The sequence below is a fragment of the Mobula birostris genome, chromosome 8, assembly GCF_030028105.1.
Source record: "Mobula birostris isolate sMobBir1 chromosome 8, sMobBir1.hap1, whole genome shotgun sequence".
Classification (NCBI taxonomy): Eukaryota; Metazoa; Chordata; class Chondrichthyes; order Myliobatiformes; family Myliobatidae; genus Mobula; species Mobula birostris.
This window is the reverse complement of record NC_092377.1, coordinates 29,146,015-29,171,332: the sequence shown is the minus strand read 5'-3', so window position 1 is coordinate 29,171,332 and position 25,318 is coordinate 29,146,015. Positions and strand designations below refer to the sequence as shown.

The window sequence follows — 25,318 nt, the reverse complement described above, 5'->3', positions numbered from 1 at the left end:
AGTTACTTGGTTCTGCTGTGAATACCTGTAAGAAAGTGAATCTCAAGGTAGTATAAGGTGACATCGACGTACTTTTGGGCACGTGGCCAAGTGGTTAAGGCATTCATCTAGTGATCTCAAGGTCACTGGTTCGAGCCTCAGCTGAGGCAGTGTGTTTGTATCCTTGAGCAAGGCACTTAATCATACATTGCTCAAATGTCTGTGCGAGGAGTGGCGTCCCACACAGCCTTCCAACCTGCGCTTTGTAAGGCATGAAAATGCCCGACACAGGCCTCTCATGGTCTGAGTTGATGTTCCCCTACGTACTTTGAACATAAATCTACTTGTTGAGCTGTTATGTATCTGGCAATTTCTGTTCTTAGCTCAGATTGCCAACATTCTCAGCATTTAACTTTGGTCTTGGATTACACCCAGCTGTCAGGTCAAAGTGTATTTACACAGGTTACACATTGTTACTCACCTATATAGCCCCCACCACCTCCTCCTGCTGTGCAAGCCCCGCCTCCTCCTCCAAAGCCTCCTCTTGTTATCCAGCCCCATTTCTTAATGGCCTGCGGACAGGATTGTCCACCTTCACCACCTTCAGTCAGAGATTTGCCCGACCACATTGGGTTGGTGGAATCACTCCACCCTCCACCACCTCCTGTAAAAATAAAAGAGGAATTATAAAGTCAGGAGAACCAATAGAATCTAAATGGTACTTGCACAATATGTTCTCAATTCAAATCAACTATTTATTCAGTCTCATTATTCATTGAAAAGACATTATTTTTTTGAAAATAGATTGTTTTCAATCTCTGTATGTGGAACTTAGTTCAGTGTGAGCTTACTGCCATGTTTGCAAACAAAATAACTGACAACAGTTCCAGAAGACTTCATCAATCACAAAATGATCTGGATGTCTGGGAAGTTAAATATCACAATATAAATGAAGACAATAAAATCCTAGGCTAAAAAAAAAGCCTGCTGTGGCTGATGCATACAGATACAACACACACTACATTCGATGTTCCTGGGCACTCTGAAGAATTGACCTATCATCTCTGCTAACTTATTAAGGACACTGAGGGAAACAAAGGTGAATCCCAGGTCTCATGCCAATCCTATCTTCACCTATTTCTCTTCGCATCATGGGTACAGTATCCCCAAGTTACTGGATAGTGCTGGAATAGAGTTTGAAAGCACGACCTCAAGTGTGTATGCCATGCTTTGCAAATCCAAAAGAAAAGTGCAACGTAAATACACATTGTTAGTAAATGAAGAGGGTCAGGCAAAATGTTTCAGCATCAGTTAAATGTCAATGTTTCCAAATGCTTTGATTAAAGAGTAAGTGATATATTCAGATCCCATTGTTGATCACTACAATGTTGTACCAACCCTTTGACCTACTCTAGGATCAGTCTTGCCCTTTCATCCCACATGACTCTCCATTTTTCTATCATCCATGTGCCTGTCTGGGAGTCTCTTGGATGTCCCTGATGTGTCTTCTTTTGCAGCCAGCTCTAGTAGCATGTTCCATGCACCTGCCATTCTCTATGTGGGGAACCTTCCATGGCCAGATCAGCCATCATCTTATTGAATGGTGGAGCAGGCTTGACAGGCCAGATGGCCTACTCCTTCTCCTGTTTCTTATGTTCTAACATCTCACCGTGCTTTATTCCAGTCACCTTGGAGTTGTTCCCCCTCATATTGGCTGTTTCAGCCCTGGGGAGGGGCCTCTGGCCGTCCACTCTATCTCTGAACTTGTCATCTTGTTCATCAATTCGTTATACGTAACATGTTGTATGACGTGGGCTATCATAGTTTTTCCATGACCATGATTTCTACAGAAGTTGTTTGCCATTGTCTTCTCCTGGGCAGTGTCTTAACAAGACGGGTGACCCCAGCCATTCCCAATACTCTGCAGAGATTGCCTTCCTGGCATCAGTGGTCTCGTAACCAGGACCTGTGGCATGCACCAGCTGCTCACACGACCATCCAATCCATCACCTGTTCCCATGGCTTCATGTGACCCTGATTTGGGGTGGGGTGCTAAGCAGGTGATATACCTCACCCAAGGGCAACCTGATAGCTAGAGGAGGGAAGGCACACCTTACACCTCCTTCGGTAGAGACGCACTTCCAACCCACCACCCACTTGTCATCTTGTGCATGTCCATAATGTAACCTTTCATCCTCCTTCACTCCAAAGAGAAGGGTCTCATGCTCACTCAACCTATCCTCACAGGACATGCTCTCTCATTCAGAGAGTATCCTGGTGAATCGCCTCTGTACCCTCTCTAAAGCTTCCTCATCATTCCTGTAGTGGACAACTGGAACTGGGCACAGAAATCACTGTCCTGGGTGGAAGTTCCCACTTGCTTGTAAGGTGGAAGGTCCCGATGAAGTACCTAGTAAGGTTCTGAAAACCTGTGTCAACCAACCAGCGGGAGTATTCAAGGACATTTTCAACCTCTCACTGCCACGGACGGAAGTTCCCACTTGCTTCAAAACGGCAACAATTATACCAGTGCCTAAGAAGAATAATATGGGCTGCCTTAATGACTATCGCCCAGTAGCATTCACATCACCAGTGATGAAATGCTACAGAGGTTGGTCATGACTAGATTCAACTCCTGTCTCAGCAAGGACCTGGACCCATTGTAATTTGTCTATCGCCACAATAGATCAATGGCAGATGCAATCTCAACGGATCTCCACACAGCTTTAGACCACCTGGATAACACAAACACCTACGTCAGGATGCTGCTCATTGACTATAGTTCAGCATTTAATACCATCATTCCCACATTCCTGATTGAGAAGTTGCAGATCCTGGGCCTTTGCACCTCTCCTTGCAATTGGATCCTTGACTTCCTAAGCAGAAGACCACAATCTGTGCAGACTGGTGATAGCATATCCTCCTCACTGACGATCAACACTGTGGCTCTTCAGGGGTGTGTGCTTAGCCCAATGCTCTACTCTCTGTGTACACATGACTGTGTGACTAGGCATAGCTCAAATACGATCTATAAATTTGTTGACAATACAACCATTGTTGGTAGAATCTCAGGTGGTGACGAGAGGGCGTACAGGAGTGAGATATGCCAACTAGTGGAGTGGTGCCACAGCAACAACCTGGCACATAACGTCAGTAAGTTGAAACAGCTGATTTTGGACTTCAGGAAGGGTAAGACAAAGGAACACATACCAATCCTCATAGAGGGATCAGAAGTGGAGAGAGTGAGCAGTTTCAAGCTCCTGGGTGTCATGATCTCTGAGGATCTAACCTGATCCCAACATATTGATGTAGTTATAAAGAAGGCAAGACAGCGGCTATACTTTATTAGGAGTCTGAAGAGATTTGGCATGTCAACAAATACACTCAAAAACCTCTATAGTTGTACCATGGAGAGCATTCTGACAGGCTGCATCACTGTCTGGTATGGAGGGGCTACTGCACAGGACTGAAAGAAGCTGCAGAAGGTTGTAAATCTAGTCAGCTCCATCTTGGGTACTAGCCTACAAAGTACCCAGGATACCTTTAGGGAGTGGTGTCTTTGAAAGACAGCGTTCATTATTAAAGACCTCAAGCACCCAGGGCATGCCCTTTTCTCACTGTTACCATCAGGTTGGAGGTACAGAAACCTGAAGGCACACCCTCAGTGATTCAGGAACAGCTTCTTCCCTTCTGCCATCCAATTCCTAAATGGACACTATCTCACTTATTTTTAACATACAGTATTTCTGTTTTCGTACGTCTTTTTTAATCTATTCAATATACATATTCTGTAATTGATTTACTTGTTTATTTATTATTATTTTACTTATTTTTTTTTCTCTGCTAGATTATGTATTGCATTGAACTGCCATTGCTAAGTTAACTAATTTCATGTCGCATGCCTGTGATAATAAACCTGATTCTGATCTCCAGGTGTGATCATGCCAGAGTTTTGTAGAGGTGTAATATTGCCTGGCAGCTGTTGAGCTCGGTCCCTGGCCTGGGGGCCAGTATGTCATGCACCTTCTTAGCTACCCTGTCAATTAGCACTGCAGCTTGGAGGGATCTATGGCCATGGCCCCCAGGATCCCACTGTTCTTGCATGCTGTTGAGAATCCTACCACCAGCCCTGTATCCTGCCTCCAGGGTCCACCTTCCAATGTGAAGCATATTACAAGATGAGGAAGTTTCTGTTTTCAAGATTCAAGATTGTTTAACGCTATTTCCACTACACAAACATAAAGGAGAACAAAATAATTGTTACTCCCGATCCAATGCAGCACAAAAGAAAAACACAATAAGATAAAGACCACAATAATATAAACACAAAAAATATAAATTCATAAGATAGCTTATACACATTGATTGTGTGTACATAAAGTGATGCTAGGCACAGGAGTGTCTGTACATGAGGTGACTGACGGGAAATAAAGTAGTGGTAGTGGAGTTGCTGTGGGTGGGTTAGTGGGTGGGGTTGTTGATCAGCTTCCAGTTTGGATAAAGTAACTGTATTTGAGTCTGGTGTGGATGCTATGTAGCCTCCTCTCTGATGAGAGTAGGACAAACAGTCCGTGAGCAGAGTGAGTGGGATCCTTCATGATGTTACTGCCCTTTTCCAGCACCTTTCGGTATCTGCATCAGGTAGGCTGGTGCTGGTGATGCGTTGGGCAGATTTACCCACCCATTGTAGAACCTTCCTGTCTGTCACAGTACAGATGCCGCACCATACAGTGATGCAGCTCATTAGAATGTCCTCCACTACACATCTGTAGAAAGTCATGAATATTGATGTGCATAGTCCAGCCTCGTTCAGCCTCCTCAGAAAGAAAAGGCATTAGCGAGCTTTCTTAATTGTGTGGGATGTGCTCTGGGATCATGAGAGGTTGTGCAAGATGTACAATCCCAGGAATTTGAAATGCTTGCAGTTTCCACTGCTGTGCCACTGATGTACAGAGGGATGTGAGTGGTGCAAATTCTCCTGAAGTTGAAAACCATCTCCTTTGTCTTGTTGACATTGAAGAAGAGATTATTTGCCTGGCACCAGGCCTTGAGCTCTTCCACCTCCTCTCTGTAGGCAGGCTCATCGTTGTTGCTGAGAAGCCCTACCACTATCATGTTATCAGTGAACTTGACAATGTGACAATGGATATGGCCGAGTCCATCATGGGTAAAGTCCTCCCCAGCTTTGAGCACATCTGTACAGAGCATTGTCACAGGAAAGCAGTATCCATCATCAGGGGCCTCCAGGTCCTGTTCTCTTTATACTCCTGCCACCAGACTCAGGACCAGAATTATCCCTCAAACATCAGGCTCTTGAACCAGAGAGGATAGCTTCACTCAGCTTCCCTTGCCTCATCACTGAACTGTTCTCACAATGATTGTTCAAAAACTCTTTATTTCATGTTAACAATATTTATTGATTACTTATTATTATTATTTCAATGTTTCCTTTAGTATTTGCACAGTTTGTTGTTTTTTGCACATTGGTTGTTTCTCTGTTGGGTGTGGTCTTTCATTGATTCTATTATGGTTATTGGATTCATTGAGTGTGGCTGCCAGAAAACAAACCTCAGCATTATATATGGTGGTGTATACTGTATGTACTTTGAACTTTGAACTCAGGTGCTTGGCCATGGAGTCATGTGTGAGCAGATTGTACAGTAGTGGGCTCAGCACATAGCCCTGTTGGGGTGAGGGGGGCATCTGTATTGAGCATGATGGGGAACTTCAGGGTCAACCTTCCAAAGTGAATCATTTTACCAGATGAGGAGGAATTTCTTTACTAATGGTTCTAATGTTTGCTTCCCCAGGACAGAGATGAGGAGGAATTCCTTCAGCCAGAGGGTGATAAACCTTTGGAATTCATTGACTCATTTGTCTGTGGAGGCCATATTATTGAATATATTTAAAGTGGATAGGTTCTTATTTAGTAGGGGTGTCAAAGGTTATGGGGAGAAGACAAGAGAGTGGGGTTGAGGGAGTTAATAAATCTGCTATGATTGTACGGTAGAGAACACTGAATGGCCTAATTCTGCTCTTTTGTCTTCCAGTCAGAACTGCCCTTTCGCACACCAATCATGAGAACAGTGAGAGTTTGATGAAGTCAGGGCTGTTTTTAATGTTCTTTAATTCTTTTTTTTTGCTTGATGCACTTTGGAAACAGTAGTCAGATGACAGCCACTATGCCTGTGACCCACTTGGGTGGTTGCTTCTCTTTTTTATTCTTCTGTAAGCCCAACAAGGAACTGCCAAGCCTCCACTCAGCCAACCATATGACCTGAATCTTTCAGTAATCACCACATGGGAACTCAGTAGTGGAAATTAATAAAAAGTATATTCTTAATAAATTTCTTACAATAATGTGAATAACTATAATTGAATCAATAAATTGTTTAGTATTTCAAGTCTCACTTGTTCTCTTTGACATTTGTTAAAATGAATAGGCATAGCACAATCAATTTAATGGCTGACTGATCATGATGAAGCTATTAATGTCCTAACTACAAGTGGTGCACTCAAGCTGATGATCAACCAGGCCTCCTTACACACTTCAGAATGGATAAGGTAGGGCTTTTACTAACTATGTCATGTGAAACATTTTGCTGTAAGTTGTTTTGTGTGCCACATTCATAATAGCTGACACTTTAACAAAAATAGAGTTACAATGGTAGGATGATATGTGGTATTAAAATGTTAGGCTGAGGCAGTTTAAAAAGCAGCATAAAAAAGGGACTACTGGCTGTAAAAGAATTAATATGAGCCAGATAACAATAGAAAATGTCTTACAATAAATGTCAGTCCTTTCACCAAATTTTCAGTAAGGTGAAATCAGATTTGCATTGGCTCTACTTACAAAACTGTCTCTGATCAGAATCCAGAGTTACTGACATATGTTGTGAAATTTGTTGTTTCATAGCAGCCATAAAAATTATGCAGCCAGATATAAAAATTACTATAAATTCCAAAATTAAATAAATAGAGCAAAAGAGGAATAATGGAGTAGTGTTTATGTGTTCATGGACCGCTCAGAAATCTGATAGCGGAGGGGATGCTGATATCATGAGAGTAAGCACTTTGAGGCACTGGACCAAGAACAAATTTTAGCATGTAAGCATTCATTTCCAGGAGAAGAATATAAATCAAGGATGTAATGCCAAGTATTTATAAAGCAAAGATCAGACTGCACTCGTGAGCAGTTATGTGCCTCATATTGAAGAAAGGATGTGCTGGCATTGGAGATGGTCCAGAGGAAGGCTAGGAGAATTACCCAGGAATGAATGGGTTAATGTATGAGAAGTGTTTGATGGCTTTGGACCCGTACTTGCTGGAATTTAGAAGAATGAGGAAGGATCTCCATAAGACCATAAGACAAAGGAGCAGAAGTCAGCCATTCGGCCCATCGAGTCTGCTCCACCATTTTATCATGAGCTAATCCATCCTCCCATTTAGTCCCACTCCCCCGCCTTCTCACCATAACCTTTGATGCCCTGGCTACTCAGATACCTATCAATCTCTGCCTTAAATACACCCAATGACTTGGCCTCCACCGCTGCCCGTGGCAACAAATTCCATAGATTCACCACCCTCTGACTCAAAAAATTTCTTCACATTTCTGTTCTGAATGGATGCCCTTCAATCCTTAAGTCATGCCCTCTCGTACTAGACTCCCCCATCATGGAAAACAACTTTGCCACAGCCACTCTGTCCATGCCTTTCAACATTCAAAATGTTTCTATGAGTTCTCTCCTCATTCTTCTAAACTCTCATTGAAACTTACCGAGTATTGAAAGGCCTAGATTAGTGGTCACCAACCTTTTTAAGCCCAAGATCCCCTACCTCGACCTTAGTGAAAGGCAAGATCTACCTACTAAATCGTTTAGAGAAAAAACAGCTCAGATTGTACTTCCAATTTGAGGCCTTTTATTTGGGCTAATTGTATTTGAATTACACAAAATACTTTTGTCAAACTTTCAAATTAACTCAAACAAGAAAACACTGTAACTAGCATATCAAACAGGCCATAGCTGTCTTTCTTTAAGAATGTTACAATACTTCACACCTTTAACTCTAAGTTTCATTATTTAATTTTATTTCAACGCGAAAAATAAATGAATAAAAATTGACTGTTGCACTCAGTGTGATGACTGGGGCCGAATACTTTCTACTAGTTCCCTGAAATTTAACTCATAACTACAGACAGCCAGTCTGAGATACCCTGTGAGGTGTCTGTCAGTAAGACAGCTCCTGTACTTAGATTTAATAAATTTCATCTGTAAAAATGCAATTTCACATAGATAAGTTGACCCAAAGTAGGCACTGACTTTTAGTGCTATAAAACCAACGCACACACCACACATTGCTGGGGCCCCATCAGTAGTAATTGCCACCAGTTTATGAATGGGGATGTCATTTTCATGGACATATTTTAAAAACTCATTGTAAATATCATCACCTCTCGTTCTCTCCTTTATTTGCAAAAGAGTGAGGAAGTCCTCCTTTGTTGTAAAATCCTGGAAAGCCATTCTGACAAATACAACAAGTTGAGCTGTTTGCATTACATCCAGGGATTCATCGAACTGTAGTGAAAAATATTCACGGAGTGACAAGTTCTTTAACACTTGTTCGTCCACGTCCTCTGACAGTGACTCTACCCTCCTTGTCACTGTTGCAGGGCCAAACGGTATATTATGTATTGCGGTTGTGATGTTGTTTTTGTTTTTAAAGTCATTAAAAACAATCTCTGCAGTAATGGCCATTGCTTCCTTGAATAAATCGCTATCTGTTAAAGGCCTTTTGTGTTTAGCCAAAAGGTGACTTACATGAAATGATGCTTCAATAGCAGATTGCGTCACCTCTGATCTGGGCTGACACTTACGTGCCGGGCTGCACCTAATTAATTAGCTTGTTTATTTCGACTTTTTTTCTTAAAGATGTGCTGGGTGCATTCGGACTACCGCTGCACCACTGCATTCTTCGCGGCAATGTATCAGTCCACGGCCCGGAGGTTAGGGACCACTACTGTATATTGATGCTTGTGACAGTCTGTACTCTTATCTAATCTAATTGGTCACTTTGATGCAGCACAAGCTACACTGAAAATGCGGTGCATGGCGGGGGAGCTACACATATGCGCACTGGGCAGAAAGAACGGAACTAAACCCCCGTAACCCGGAAACAATCTCTCTTTACAAACAGCTTTCAGTAGCGAAAGTATTGCTATATTACCATTATCCTAATTAGTATTACTTATTTTTATAATGCTCACATTACAACAGTATTTGTGTATTTATTTTTGAATTTTTTCGGGATCTGCTGGGAAAGTCTCAAAGATTAACCGGTCGATTGCGATCGACGGGTTGGTGACTACTAGCCTAGATAGAGTAGACATGAAGGAGGTGTTTCCATTAGTAGGAAAGTCTAGGATTAGAGGGTGAGGCCTCAGAATATAAGGACATCCCTTTGGAACTGACAAGAGATGAGGGATAATTTATTTAGCCAGAGCATGGTGATTATGTGGAATTCATTGCCACAAAAGGCTGTGGAGGCCATGTCATTGGATATATTTAAGCGGAAGTTGACAGGTTCTTGATCAACACACATCAAAGTTGCTGGTGAATGCAGCAGGTCAGGCAGCATCTCTAGGAAGAGGTAGAGTTGACGTTTCAGGCCGAGACCCTTCGTTCACCAGCAACTTTGATGTGTGTTGCTTGAATTTCCAGCATCTGCAGAATTCCTATTGTTTAGGTTCTTGATCAGTCAGGGTGTCAAAGGTTAAGAGAAGAAGGCAGGAGAATGGAATTGAGGGAAAATAAATCAGCCATGATCAAATAGCAGAGGAGACTTAATGGGTCAAATGGCCTAATTCTGCTCCTATGCCTTATGGTCATGTAGTCTTATTTCAAAAATGTGTGATGCTACATCTTAATCAAGTCCAATTTTAGCAATAGAACTTTTGTTAAATATGCTATTTTTGATATGCTGACTTGTGTTTACCACTAACATCTAATCTGGTCCCCTGCAAAAGTACTGCAGGATTAGCCAAAATGCATTTTCAATGGAGTTCATGTGATTTCCATTCAGAAGCAAAGCCTTTTTGATTCCAGGAACACATCGAGTCCCATATGTCTGCCGATGCTTTCACTGTGCAGCATCCACAGCATCAGTTTTTAAAGGCACATTCTCCATTGTGGCCATACATCATGAGCACACCTGTTTGCTATTTTGGAGGAGAGTGAGACATGCGCACTAGGCAGAAAGAACGGAACTAAAACACCGCAACCCGGAAACAATCTCTCTTTATAAACAGTGAGTTCGCTAAATCAAATGGAAGTGGATGCCTGTCAGGAGGATAAACCAGAGGGCAGGTGAGAATGGAAGACCTGAAGTAGAGCCTGGCAGAAATCTCCTCCACAATTGAGCATTTTCCTCATTCTAGAGTCATGCTGAAAGAAAATGTATTACCCCATTAGGAGACCTTCACACCACTGTATTGTAGAATGTAGACCATGACAGAAAGTGCCTTTTAATGATGGTTACTGCCCTCGCTGTACAGCAATGCAGTAAGCTAAACAACTTCTCAAAAATCACTCAGGGTAGAAGCTTTCTGTTTGTGTTTTTCATGAGAAAATTTTGTGAAAGTGCAAAGAGGTAAGTAAAATATATATCAAATTTAATACAGAATCATTGTATGCTTGAATATATTAATATTGTCAAGTATTCTCACAAAGCAGGAAACAGACAGATGATCAAGTAGTTTCAACAATACACGTACATAACACTCCATATCTACACTGTGTAAATGAACGTAAACATGTGGCACAAAGATAAATATAAACATAATACTTTCTTCAAAATATGTCTATTAAATATTTATTAATATTGCCAAAAGCTTAACAATCACAGATATTGCCGAATAAAAAATGGATGGAGATGAATGTCTTTACTCACTGCTTCAAATCGAAAAAAATAACCCACAGAGGAAGTGGTACTCATAAAAAAACGGCTTGTCTCCAGGAAGCAGTAATCGATACAAAATGAACTGCACCTCTAGAGACTGCCAAACTCTCCAAAATCAACAGGAGCAGCACAGACAATTTTAGTTCCTCACACAAAATATTACTTGTCAAGTAATTCCGTGATGTTGTAGTGAGACATGAAAGCACTCAGATCACTGCTTCTTTCATTTAGTACAGGTAAATACTTTGAGACATTGGACAGTAGGTTGTGATGGTACAGAATGCTTCATAGGAGCCCTCCCAGCTGGTTATTGGTATATTATGTCAGCGCTAAAGATTCTAGTGCAGAACACTGCACCAAGAACTCATGAAAATCAGGATTACTGCCATATCATGTGTAGTCATTACCTGGATGTTCCAGTGAACCAGAAGGTGAGATGGAGCAGGGCATCCCTTCGACAGTAAACTTCTTTCATCTGGTCCTGATCCTCCTGGCACGCAAGCTCTCCTTCTTCCAGCAGCCCTTGCTGCTTTTGATTGACGAGCTTGTGCAGCATACAGCAGGCGGCAATGAAACCATGGCATATTCTGAAGGTGTCCCTCAACCGAAGCACGCAACAGATTCTCACTTTTAAGAGACTTGTGGCATTTTCCACTATGATCAGGTCTCAAATGCTGCGGTTACAGAGCACATGGAATTAGCCATCCAGAAAGTATAGGATAGACCTTAAGTCCCAACGTTCATTTTTCTGGGTATAGCTGACAAATGAAAATGTTCAGGAGAATGCCTTGAGATGTATTTGCTGGAAACTTGGCACACACCACCAAAATCATTCTCATGATCCGCAATAACCTGTACAATGAGGGAGCGGAAACCTTGCTTGTTCATAAAATGAAGGGGAAATTAAGGGGAGGTCTTATGGCTATGGGATTATAGTCAATGTCTAACTGCATACATGGAAACAAGTAATGCTGGCCAGTCCTTGAGATGTCATCTGTTATTTACTGAAGTTAAAGTTGATGAAATACTCACTATGTGAATAAAGTGCCTGGCTGACTTCCTTTTTGCAGCAGTAAGCAGTGAACCGGAGGACATGGCAGAAGTCTGCAGCAGCAACAAGTTTAAAAACATTGTGGTCAAAAATGTTAGTCTATCTGTCGTAGTTGGACCTGTACAGGAGAGCAAGCCAGGCATAAGAGTGTGGCCAAAGGTCTCCCTGTAGAATGTCACATATGCCTGGCCTGCTGCGTTCACCATCAACTTTGATGTGTGTCACATATCTTGGTGATTATGACCTCTGAAAACCCATGCCTGTGAATATATTCTTCCTCATTGAGGTCAAAGCAGGATATGGGCGTTCGAAAAGGTGGACGTCTTTTGCCTCCTATGCCAAGTTGCCCAACCCACTTAGTGGCCAACCATTATCACACTTATGCCTCTCATAATGGACTGTTGCCACTGATCACGGCTGAACATCTCAGCATCTGAATGTTAAAATAAGCAAATCTTAATACATTTAACTCATTTTAAGAACTTTTCAAAGCATTTGAGCACAATGTCCTTTTAAACCATGAATAATAAAACCAACTGACAGCATATGAATTCAACCCAGTGAGATCATTCAAAGAAAGTCGTAGTGTGAAAGTTGGTCCACTTTATGTCAGTATGGATGAACAAATAATAATATTTTTTTAAATGAAAGTGGATTGGGAAAACCAGGTCAGTACTGGACCTCAAGAGGGAGAATTTGTAGAATGTCTAAGGAATGGCTTTTTAGAACAGCTTGTTGTTGAGCCCACTAGGAGATCGGCTGTGCTGGATTGGGTGTTGTGCAATGATCTGGAGTTGATTGGACAGCTTAAGGTTAAGGAACCCTTAGGGAACTGTGATCACAATATGATCAAGTTCAGTTTGAAATTTGAGAAGGAGAAACTAAATTCCAATGTGTCAGTATTTCAGTGGAATAAAGGAAATTACAATGGCATGAGAGGGGAACTGTCCAAGGTTGACTGGAAAGGGACACTAACAGCAAGGACAGCAGATCAGCAAAGGCTGAAGTTTCTGTGAAAAATGAGGGAAGTGGAAGACAGATATACAGTATTCCAAATAAGAAGAAACTTTGAATGGAAGAAGGACATTACCATGGCTGACAAGTGACGTTAGAGCAAAAGTAAAAGCAAAAGAGAGGGCATACAAGGAAGCCAAAACAATTGGAAAGATAGAGGATTGGGAAGCTTTTAAAAACTTGCAGAAGGAAACTAAGAAGGTCATTAGGAAGGAAAAGATGAATTATGAAAGGAAGCTGGCGACTAATATCAAAGATGATACTAAAGGTTTTTTTTAAAGTATTCAAAGGATAAAAGAGAGTTGAGGATAGATATAGGACCAATAGAAAATGATGCTGGAGATATTGTAATGAGAGATGCAGAGATGGCAGATGAACTGAATGCATATTTTGCATCAGTCTTCACAGTGGAACACATCTGCGGTATACTGGACATTCAAGAGTGTCAAGCAAGTCAAGTATATGAAGTGAAAATTACGACTGAGAAGGTGCTCAGGAAGCTTAATGGTCTGAGGGTGGATAAATCTCCTAGACCTGATGGAATGCACCCTTGGGTTCTAAAGGAAGTAGCTGAAGAGATTGCGGAGGCATTAACAATAATCTTTCAAGGTTCGATTGATTCTGGCATTGTACCGGATGACTGGAAAATTGCAAATGTTAATCTGCTATTTAAGAAGGGTGGGAGGCAGCAGAAAGGAAACTATAGATCTGTTATTCTGACATCAGTGGTTGGGAAGTTGTTGGAAATGATTATTAGGGATGAGATTACGGAGTACCTGGAGGCACATGACAAGATAGGCCAAAGTCAGCATGGTTTCCTGAAAGGAAAATCCTGCCTGACTAACCTACTGCAATCCTTTGAGGAAATTACAAGCAGGGTAGACAAAGGAGATGCAGTAGATGTGATGTACTTGGATTTTCAGAGGGCCTTTAGCAAGGTGCCGCACATGAGGCTGCTTAGCAAGATAAAAGCCCATGGAATTACAGGGGAGTTACTAGCATGGGTGGGGCATTGGCTGAGTGGCAGAAAACAGAGAGTGGAAATAAAAGGATCCTATTCTGACTGGCTGCCGGTTACCAGTGGAGTTCCACAGGGGTCAGTGTTGGGACCGCTGCTTTTTGCGATGTATGTCAATGATTTGGACTATGGGATTAACGGATTTGTGGCTAAATTTGCTGATGATACAAAGACAGGTGGAGGAGCGGGTAGCATTGAGGAAACAGAGAGCCTGAAGAGAGACTTAAATAGTTTAGGGGAATGGGCAAAGACGTGGCAAATGAAATACGATGTTGGAAAGTGTATGGTCATGCACTTTGGTGGAAGAAATAAACAGGCAGACTATTATTTAGATGGGGAGAGAATTCAAAATGAAGAGGTGCAAAGGGACTTGGGAGTCCTTGTGCAGGATAGCCTGAAGGTTAACCTCCAGGTTGAGTTGGTGGTGCAGAAGGCAAATGCAATGTTGGCATTCACTTCTCAAAGTATAGAATATAAAAGCAGGGATGTGATGCTGAGGTTCTATAAGGCACTCGTGAGACCACGCTTGGAGTACTGTGTGCAGTTTTGGGCTCCATATTTTAGAAAGGACATACTAACATTTGAGAGGTTTCAGAGAATTTCATGAGAATGATTCCAGGAATGAAAGGGTTACTGTATGAGGAACATCTGGCAGCTCTTGGACTGTATTCCCTGGAGTTCAGGAGAACAAGGGGGAATCTCATTGAAACATTCTGAATGTTAAAAGGCCTGAACAGATTAGATATGGCAAAGTTATTTTCCATGGTAGGGGAGTCTAGGACAAGAGGGCACGACTTCAGGATTGAAGGACATCCATTTAGAACAGAGATGCAGAGAAATTACTTTATTCAGAGGGTAGTGAATCTGTGGAATTTGTTACCACAAGCAGCTGTGGAGGCCAAGTCATTGGGTGTATTTAAGGCAGATATATATAGGTTCTTGATTAGCCAGGGCGTCAAAGGGTATGTAGCGAAGGCAGGGGAATGAGAATGACTGGAAAAATTGGATCAGCCCATGATTGAATGGCGGAACAGACTTGATGGGCTGAATGGCCTACTTCTGCTCTTATATCTTATGGTCTTATAATATCTGCTGATTGGCAATCAACATTTTGCTCACAAAGTCAACCACCAAAAGGAGTCAATCTTGTAAAGGGTACTAAGTTGGCAATAAAAGCATGGAGAATCTTAGAAGTCACCAATAGAAGGAGAAACACACTATGTTTTAGGTCTTTGCTTGGAACTCAAAACATTAGCACTCTTTCTATAAAATGCCATTGGACTTGCTGAGCATTTCCAAAAGTTTCTGTTTATAGTTCGGAGGCAAGTATTGACTCAATTACTAAATTGGCTGCTGTATTTCCTTCCAAGAGTGATGGAACTTCAGGGGTGGCAGAGTACTGTAGTGGTCAGCACAACGCTTTACAGCACCAGCAAGGAGTTTGTACATTCTCCACATAACCGCATGGGTTTCCTCCAGGTTCTCCAGCTTCCTTCCACAATCCAAAGACATATCGGTTTGTAGATTAATTGGTCATTGTAAATTATCGCATGATTAGGCGAGGATTAAATTGGTGGATTGCTGGGCAGCACATATCAAAGGGCCACATCCGCACTGTATCTCAATAATCAAACTTAAAGAAAAACATGTTCTTATATATATAGTCTTTTGCTGAGATGTACTTTTTTGCACTTTAAAACTTATTGCCCGTGATTCACTTTCATGAATCTCTGTACTATCTGAAGATACGCAGCAGAGGAGAAACGAGGAATTGATTCAGAAATGTCTTTACATTTATCTAAAAATCAAGGCACAAAGAATCAAAGGCTTGTGAGGATGCAGATACTGTTGAATTCACTACTGCCTTGTAAGATTTACCAACTCTTATATCTTGACTCCCTTAAAAGGACCAACTTTCTCTTTGCTTTTCATATTACCTGCTGCTTGCTTCTCTCCATTAAATGATAGCCTGCTTTTTTATTCTTCCTTGCAAAATGAAAAATTTCATATGACTCTACATTAAACTCAATTTGCCTGCTATTTGCCCACTCACCACCAAGTATCTCATCTAACCAACAAATAAAAATACATTATTAATAAATGCAGCACCTCTGAACAAATGTAATCTAACTAACCAAGCAGTACCAATATATGCAAATAACAGGAATTCTGCAGATGCTGGAAATTCAAGCAACACACATCAAAGTTGCTGGTGAACGCAGCAGGCTAGGCAGCATCTCTAGGAAGAGGTACAGTCGACGTTTCAGGCCGAGACCCTTCGTCGAGGTCCTGACAAAGAGTCTCGGCCTGAAACGTCGACAGTACCAATATACAGTATCTCTGTAAACGGTACTCTCCTTACACATTCACATCTGTGGTTTTTGTGTTCATTTGCAAATCTGGCTTCAGTGCATTGCCTTCTATTTTCCAAGTCTGTAATATAAATTTCAAAAAATATTCCCTGCGATGATCATTGTGTTAACCACAGTCTGTCTACCTGAAAATTACTCTGTTTGAAAGAGGTCACCCTTCATTCTTCTGAATCCCAGTGAATACAGGTCCAGAGCCATCAAATGCTCTTCATATGACAAGCTGTTCAAACCTAGAATCATTTTTGTGAACCTCCTTTGAACACTCCCGACCCAGTTTCAGTGCATCCTTTTTAAGAGAAGGGGCCCAAATCTGCTCTCAATACTCCAAATGAGGCCTTACCAGTGTGTTATAAAGTCTCAACATTATATCCTTGCTTTTATATTCTAGTTGTCTTGAAATGAATGCTAACATTGCATTTGCCTTTCTCACCACAGACTCAACATTCAAATCAACCTTTAAAAAATCCAGCACATGGATTCCCAAGTCCCTGTACACCTCAGTTTTTTTGCATCTTCTCTCCAATTTCAAAACTGTCAACCCTTTCATTTCTTCTACCGAAGTGCATGACCATACATTATATGTGGCACCTTGTCAAAGGCTTTCTGAAGATCCAAGTACACAGTATCAACTGATTCTCCTTTGTCTAAAGTACTCCAACATATTTGTCAGGGAAGAACTTGCCTTGAGGAACCCATGCTGACTATGGCCTAGTTTATCACGTTCCTCCAAGTATCCTGAAACCATATCCTGAATAATCGACTTCAACGTCTTCCCAATCACTGGGATCAGACTAACTGGCCTATAATTTCTTTCCTCTGCCTCTCTCCCTTCTTGAAGAGTGGAATGACATTTGCAATTTTCCAGTCTTCCAGAACTATTCCAGAATTTAGTACAGGTTTTACCCGCCATCCGAAGGTAGAGCGTTCCTATGAAACGGTTCGTAAGCCGGAATGTCGTAAAGCGAAGGAGCAATGACCATTTATTTATATGGGAAAATTTTGTGAGCGTTCGCAGACCCAAAAATAACCTACCAAATCACGCCAAATAACACATAAAACCTAAAGTCACAGTAACATATAGTAAAAGCAGGAATGATATGATAAATACACAGCCTATATAAAGTAGAAAGACTTTTCTACAACCATTGCCTGCACTGTTGGTCGTAGTGAAAATCTCACGCAAGTGCTGTTGGCAAAAACACGGTGCAAGCGCTCTCCAATAACCTTTAAGCTATGAAGCTGCCAAGTCATAAGAAATAACGCGTGAAAATACACAGCCGATATAAAGCAGAAATAATGTATGTACAGTGTAGTATCTCTTACCGGAATCGGGAAGGCAGCGCCGAGCACACTGATGATGGTGTGTTAGGCTGAGTCGGAGTTTGGGTGGTGCAGTGGCTCCCACCCTCCAGGCCGCTGACCGATACATTGCCGCGAAGCATGCAGAGGTACAGTGGTGGCCGGGAGGCACACAGCACATCTTTAAGAAAAAAGCCGAAATAAACATGCTAATTAATTAGGTGCTGCCCGGCACATAATTGTCGGCCCATATCAGAGGCGATTGCTGATTGCGTTGCTTCTGATCTGGACCAACATTTACTGGCTGGGCGGCACCTAATTGATTAGCATGTTTATTTCGGCTTTTTTCTTAAAGATGTGCTGGGTGCCGCCTAGCTACCACTGCATTCTCCGCTAATCAGTACCTGCCCGTGGCCTGGGGGTTGGAGTGGTGGGACACTGAGGTGTCATCTCATCATCGTCTGTTTCCATTAGGGCAGGCAGCTCATCTTCTCCTATGTCTGCCTTCCTCGATGTCGAAGGTCGAGGTTCGTCGTCTACTGTGGCTGATGTGGAAGGCTTGCTTGACTGCTGAGCCTCGCGCATTTTTCTATCATACAGGGCAAATATGCCCTAAACCGACATACCCTTTCAAAATTAAAGTCATACTTTATCATTGCAGCGAAAATCTCACGCAGTTGCTTCACATTCAGTTCGCTACTGCATTTGTTTTCCATTGTTATCCTTTCCTCTTCCAATTGCATCAGCTCTTCATCTATCAGTTCTTGGTCATTGGATGCCAAAACCTCTTCAACATCATCTTCGTCAACTTCCACAAGCCAAACTCACTTTGTTCTTACTTCGTTCACTACGATCGAAACGCTTAATTATGTCTAGTTTTACGCTAAGTGTAACATCCTTCTGAGCTCTTTTAGGCTTTTCCGATACCTTAGAACTCATCTTGCAAACGGCTGCTCACAGGCATGTGTTTAAGCAATGCCGGCTAGAATGCAGTTCCGAATCCGGGGGAGAGCGGTTGCTCAGGGCGTGCGCTGCTTTTTTTCGTAACAGTGAAAACACCTTCTGTTAGCGAAAACAGGTAACTAATGTAGGTCTTTCGTAACAGTGAGGTTTCGTAAAGCGAACGTTCGAAAAGCGGGGGACACCTGTAATTCGAGAAAGATCATTACTAATGCCTCTACAATTTCTTCAGCCACCTCTTTCAGAACACTGGGCTATACACCATCTGGTCCAGGTGATTTATCTACTTTCAGACCTTTCAATTTCCCAAGAACCTTCTCTCTAGTTATGGTAACTTCGCATAATTCATGACAACTGACACCTGGAACTTCCTTCATACTGCTAGTGCCATACACAGTGAAGACTGATGGAAAATACTTACTCAGTTTGTCCGCCATTTGTCCCCCATTACTACCTCTCCTGCATTGTTTTCCAGTGGTCCGATAGGAGACCATAGGCCATAGGGGCAGAATTAGGCCATTCAGCCCATTGAGTCTGCTCCCCCCACTTCATCATGGCCGATCCCGGATCCCATTCAACCCCATACACGTGCCTTCTCACCATTGCTGGCCAGAAGAAACTGCAGTCTAATCAAGGACAGGGGAAGCAGACAAGCCAGTTATCTTTGTTTCCCCCTTTTTTGTGGACTCTAAACTGATTCTTACTCTTAGATAATCTAATCAGAGCAACTAAATGGACACAGGAAGCTTCGTATAAGGATCTGCTAAACCTGAGACCATTCTCAAACAAGTAGCTATTTGTTATGTAAAGGCCGTGGACTCTGAACTGATTCTTGTTCTGGGACAATCTAATCAGAGCAATAAACCTGAGACCATTCGCAGAGGAGTAGCTACTCTGTAAAATGCCAAACCTGCAATCTGTAATTTTGTTAGACTCTGTCTGGGTTGCCTTATTTTACTGCTTTGGACCAGTCAGAGTGTAAAGGCACAAATACACAAGGCTGGGTTGGGCAGAACCATGAAAGAATATTGGTTGTAGCCCTGTACAATGACCAGTAAGAAGGCGACCCTAGGTAGGTCAGGCAACCGTTAGCCAGTGGGATAGAGATCCAATGGTTCAATTGATGAGGAACAGTATAAAACTCAGGAACTCCAAATACTCAGGGGCGATAACTCTCCAGCAGGCAGTGACCAACCATTGTGGATAAGGAGGACCCCATGGACATATGGAGATCAGGACCACAAGGAACACGTGGCCAGCGCAGACTCCTTTCCCAGGTAATACCTTTTCTTTGCATCGACTGTTCATGGAGTGTCAGGGAATTCTAGTAGGCAGCACACAGGTAGATAAGAATGTGAACCCATGTGCTTTTTAGTAGAAATAATAAAAGTTACTTGTCGGTGAATACAGATTCTCTGTGCCTCACTGATCATTATTACAAGGGGTGATTCTTGTAACACCATATCCCTTGATGCCTCGTCCGATCAGGGATCTACCCCACGGACTTGGCCTCCAATGCAGTCTGTGGCAGAGCATCCCACAGACTCACCACTCTCTGGCTAAAAAAAAATCCTCCTTACTTCTGTTCTAAAAGGTTACCCCTCAGTTTTGAGGCTGTGCCCTCTAGTTCTGGATACCCCCACCAAAGGAACATCCTCCCCACACCCAGCTTATTTAGTCCTCTCAACATTCCATTCTTGCCTCTCTTTTACACCTTACATATCTGAAGAAACATTTGGTTCTCTTTAATACTATTGGCTAGCTTACTTTTGTATTTCATCTTTACCTTCTTAATCACTTTCTAAGTTGCCTTATGTTGGTATTTGAAAGCTTCCCAATCCTCTAACTTCCCACTAATTTTTGCTCTATTATATATCCTCTCTTTGGCTTTTATGTTGGCTTTGCCTTCACTTGTTAGCCACGGTTGTGTCATACTCCTTCCTCTTGGAATGTATACAACCTGTGCCTTCTGAATTGCTTCCAGAAATTCCAGGCCTTGTTGCTTTGCTGTCATCCCTGCCAGTGTTCTTTTTCAATTGATTCTGGCCAACTCCTCTCTCGTGCTTCTGTAATTCTCTTTACTCCACTGTAATATGGATACATCTGACTTCATCTTCTCCTCAAATTTCATGGTGAATTTAATCATATCATGATCACTATCCCCTAAGGGTCCTTTTACCTTAAGCTCTCTAATCAAATCTGGATCATTGCACAACACCCAATCCAGAACAGCTGATTCCCTAGTGGGCTCAACTGTGGGCTGCTCTAAAAATCCATCTCATAGGCATTCTAGAAATTCCCCCTCTTGGAATCCAGCAGTAACCTGATTTTCTCAATCTACCTGCAAATTGAAATCCCCCTTGACTATTGTAACATTACTCTTTTGACTTGGTAACCTTCCAACAAATTTAACTGTTATCTTGTGACTAAATTTTTCTGGAAGCTTAAGCATCTACTGATTGTTTGATCCACTCCAATTGAGGCTCTCTCAAAAAGCTCCACTGAACTAGTCAGATACAACTTCTCCTTCATGAAGCTGTGTTGACTCTGCTTAAATAATTAGGTTACAATTTTTCAGATAAGACCATAAGAAATAGGAGCAGGAGTAGGCCATCTGGCCCATCGAGCCTGCTCCGCTATTCAATAAGATCATGGCTGATCTGTCCATGGACTCATCTCCACCTACCGTCTTTTTTCCATAATTCTTAATTCTCCTATTACGGAAAAATCTATCCAGCCTTGTCTTAAGTATATTTACTGACATAGCCCCCTTGCTTCATTGGGCAGATAATTCCACAGATTCACTACTCTCTGGGAAAAGCAGTTCTTCCTCATCTCCATCCTAAATCTACTCCCCCGAATCTTGAGGCTATGTTCCCTAGTTCTAGTCTCACCAACCAGTGGAAACAACTTTCCTACCTCTATCTTATCTATCCCTTCATAATTTTAAGATAGAGGCTTCTTCTGAATTCCAGTGAGTACAGTCCCAGGCAACTCAATCTCTCCTCATAGTCTAACTCCCTTATCTCTGGAATTAACTTGGTGAACCTCCCCTGCACCACCTCCTAAGCCAGTATATCCTTCTAAAAGTAAGGAGACCAGAAATGCATGCAGTACTCCCACTATGGCCTCACCAGTACCCTGTACAGTTGCAGCATAACCTCTCTGCTCTTAAATTCAAGCCCTCTTGCAATGAAGGCTAACATTCCATTTGCCTTGTTGATAGGCTGCTGCACCTGCAAACCAACCTTTTGTGATTCATGCACAAGCCCCTCTGCACAGCAGCATGCTGCAATTTTTTTTTACTATTTAAACATTAATCTGCTCTTTCATTTTTTCTTCCAAAGTGGATGATCTTGCATTTACTAACATTGTACTCCATCTGCCAGACCATTGCCCACTCACTTAACCTATCTATATCTCTCTGCAGACGTTCTGTATCTTCTGCACAATTTCCTTTTCCACTCAATTTAGTATTATCAACAAACTTAGATACACTACTCTTGGTCCCCTCTTCCAGATTGTTAATGTATATCATGAACAGTTGCGAGCCCAGCACTGGCCCCAGCAGCACTGCTCACCACTGATAGCCAACCAGAGTAACACCCATGTATCCCAACTCTCTGCTTTCTATTGGTTAACTAATCATCTACTCATGCTAATACATCACCCCCAACTCTATGCATTCTTATCTTATGGATAAGTCTCTTATGCAGCACCTTATCGAACGCCTTCTGGAAATCCAAGTAAGTAATGTCCATCTGTTCCCCTCTATCCACTGCACTCATTATATCCTCAAAGAACTCCAGTAAGTTTGCCAGACAGGACCTGCCTTTGCTGAATCCATGCTGCATCTGCCTGATTGATCCATTTCTTTCCAGATGCCTTGCTATTTCTTCCTTAATGATAGCTAGCATTTTCCCAACGACAGATGTTAAACTAACTGGCCTAGTTACCTGCCTTTTGCCTACATCCTACATCCTCTTTTGAACAGTGGTGTGAGATTTGCTGTCTTCCAATCCACCGGGACCTGCCCAGAGTCCAGAAAATTTTGGTAAATTGTCACCAAAGCCTCTAATATAACCTCTGCCATTTCCTTCAGTGCCCTGGGATGCATTCCATCAGGACCAGGGGACATATCCATCGTCAGGCCCACAGGTTTGATCAGCACTTTTAGTGATAGCTATTGTATCGAGGTCCATACCTATCGCATCCATAACATCTCTCTTTGGCACATTAGGTGTGTCCTCCACTGTGAAGACCGACACAAAATGGTCATTCAAAGCCTCCGCCATTTCCTCAGTACCCGATATCAATTTCCCCTTCTCGTCCTCCAAGGGACCTACATTCACATTAACCATCCTTTTCAACTTTATATAATTATAAAAACTTTTACTATCCATTTTTACATTTTGTGCTTGTTTACTTTCATAATCTCTTCCTTTTCTTTATCGCTCACTTAGTGGTTCTTTGTTGCTTTTTAAAGTTTTCCCGATCTTCTAGTTTCCCACTACACTTGGCAACTTTGTACACACAAGCTCTAGTTTAATGCCTTCCTTTATTTCCTTAGTTACCCAAGGCTGGTTCTCCCCATCCTTACGGTCCCTGCTTTTAACTGGAATATACTTTTGTTGAGCACTATGAAAAATCTCTTTGAAAATCTTCCACTGTTCCTCAACCGTCCCACCATATAGCTTGTTTTCCCAGACTACTCTGTCCCAATTGTCCCGCATCCCATTGTAGTCTCCATTGTAGTTTGAAATTGAATTATTGCACCCTCCATTTGTATGAGAAACTCAATCATACTGTGATCAGTCTTTCCAAGAGGATCCCTAACTACAAGATCGCTAAGTTTACCTGTCTCATTGCACAGGATCAGATCTAAGATAGCACATTCCCTAGTAGGTTCAGTAACACGCTGTTCAAGAAAGCCATCACAGATGCATTCCATGAAATCCTCCTCAAGACTGCCTAGACCAACTTGATTCACTTAATCTATGTGCTGCATTTGTTAATAATCTATTTTTATTTTTCCTTGTTGGTTAAATGAGATACTTACCGTTTTGCCTTCCTCCTTTTTTGAGTTGGGTGTCTTATTGGCAGCTTTTCTATCCTCTAGCACTTTTACAGAATCTCAATATTTTTGGAAGTTTATAACTTATGTAAACTCTTTGTACCCATTTCTTTAAGGATGCTAGGATGCAAGCCTTCGGAGTGTCGATTTCAATTCTCTAGTGATGGTATTGGTACTTAGTCCTGCCCAGTCTCAATAGGACATTTGTAGTATCTTCTACCAAAAAGACAGATGCAAAATATTTTCTCTTCCATGTTCTTGTATCCCCTAACTGTTTTCTCATCTTCATTTTCTATTGGGTTGATGTTCATTTGGATTTACTTTTTATTTACTCATTGTCCCATTTTATATTCCTTATTAATTTACCCTTTATTGTTTGTTTTCTCTCACTTTATCATCAACTCTATGTCATTAATTAATCTACATCTCTCCCTTTTATACATGAAAATATCAAATATTTAGGTTTGCTATATCACCCTTGTTAAGTTGTGTCACAATCTTATTTGTTTACAAGCATATCTATGTAAACTAATCTTGTTAAAGTGCAGAGGTATAGTGGCATCCACACCGGGCTTCGAGATGAGTGGTCCTGGGTTCAAATCTGCCCCGCTTCTTGCATGCTTTCCATCTGTTCTGGGTTGAGCATCGAGTTGGCAATTTGGCCTCATAGAAGACAGCCAAATGCTATAGAATCAGCGAGGTTGCTTCCCGATGTGCCACAAGACACGAAGAGGAATAACAACAACAACAATCTTGTCAATATAAGAGGCGGGCTGGAAGAATTCAACCTGAGACAGCTGCATTTTAAAGAACATAGAGCAGTACAGCCCTGAAACAGGCTCCTTCAGCATATGATGTCTGTGCTGAGCACGATGCCAAATTAAACTAAACCAATCTCCCTGCGCATGATCCATATCCCTCCGTCCCCTGTATGTTCATGTGCCTGTCCAAATACATCTTGCATGCCACTATCATGCCACCTTCCACAGGTAGTGCCTTCCAGGCACCTACCACGTTCTGAGTAAAAAAACTTACCCTGCATATCTCCTTTAAAATTTTATCATCTCGCCTTAAATCTACATCCTCTGGCATTTGACACCTCTGCCCAGACTGAAACGATTATGACTATCTGACCTATCTATGATTTTACAAACCTCCATTAGGTATCCCCTCAACTGCGGTTCCTCCAGCTTCCCCTTATAGCTAAGATTCTGTAATTCAGGCAGCACCCTGGTTAATCTCTTGCACACCCTCTCCAGGGCTTCCACATCATTCCTGTAATGGGGCAAAGAGAACTGCACACAATACTCCAAATATGAACTAGCCAAAATTATATACAGCTGCAACATGACATCCTGACTCTGTGCCCAATGAGGGCACAGCTAAAAAGAAATTTGGATTGGGATATGTAGTGGTTCTCCTCTTCAGTCACACCAGGCAAACCAAATTAGCTTTCTGCACAGAACAACCTCTATTGTTCAAAGTTGAGTTTATTGTCACTGCACAAGTACATGCATGCACATTTGCCATGAAAATCTTACTTGGATATAGCATCAGATAAGCAGTGCTTACAAGAAAAGAATTAGTTACAAATT

At 41.9% G+C, this 25,318-nt stretch overlaps 1 protein-coding gene across 1 annotated transcript in view; it reads right to left on the bottom strand.

Moving 5' to 3' along the window:
* The window catches only part of LOC140202164 (ALK tyrosine kinase receptor-like), a 328,364-nt gene that overhangs the window by 81,236 nt on the left and 221,810 nt on the right, over positions 1-25,318 (bottom strand). The window contains exon 8 of the mRNA XM_072267037.1: positions 461-643. Within this exon, the coding sequence (XP_072123138.1) occupies positions 461-643 (183 nt within the window). The remainder of the gene's footprint in view (positions 1-460; positions 644-25,318) is intronic.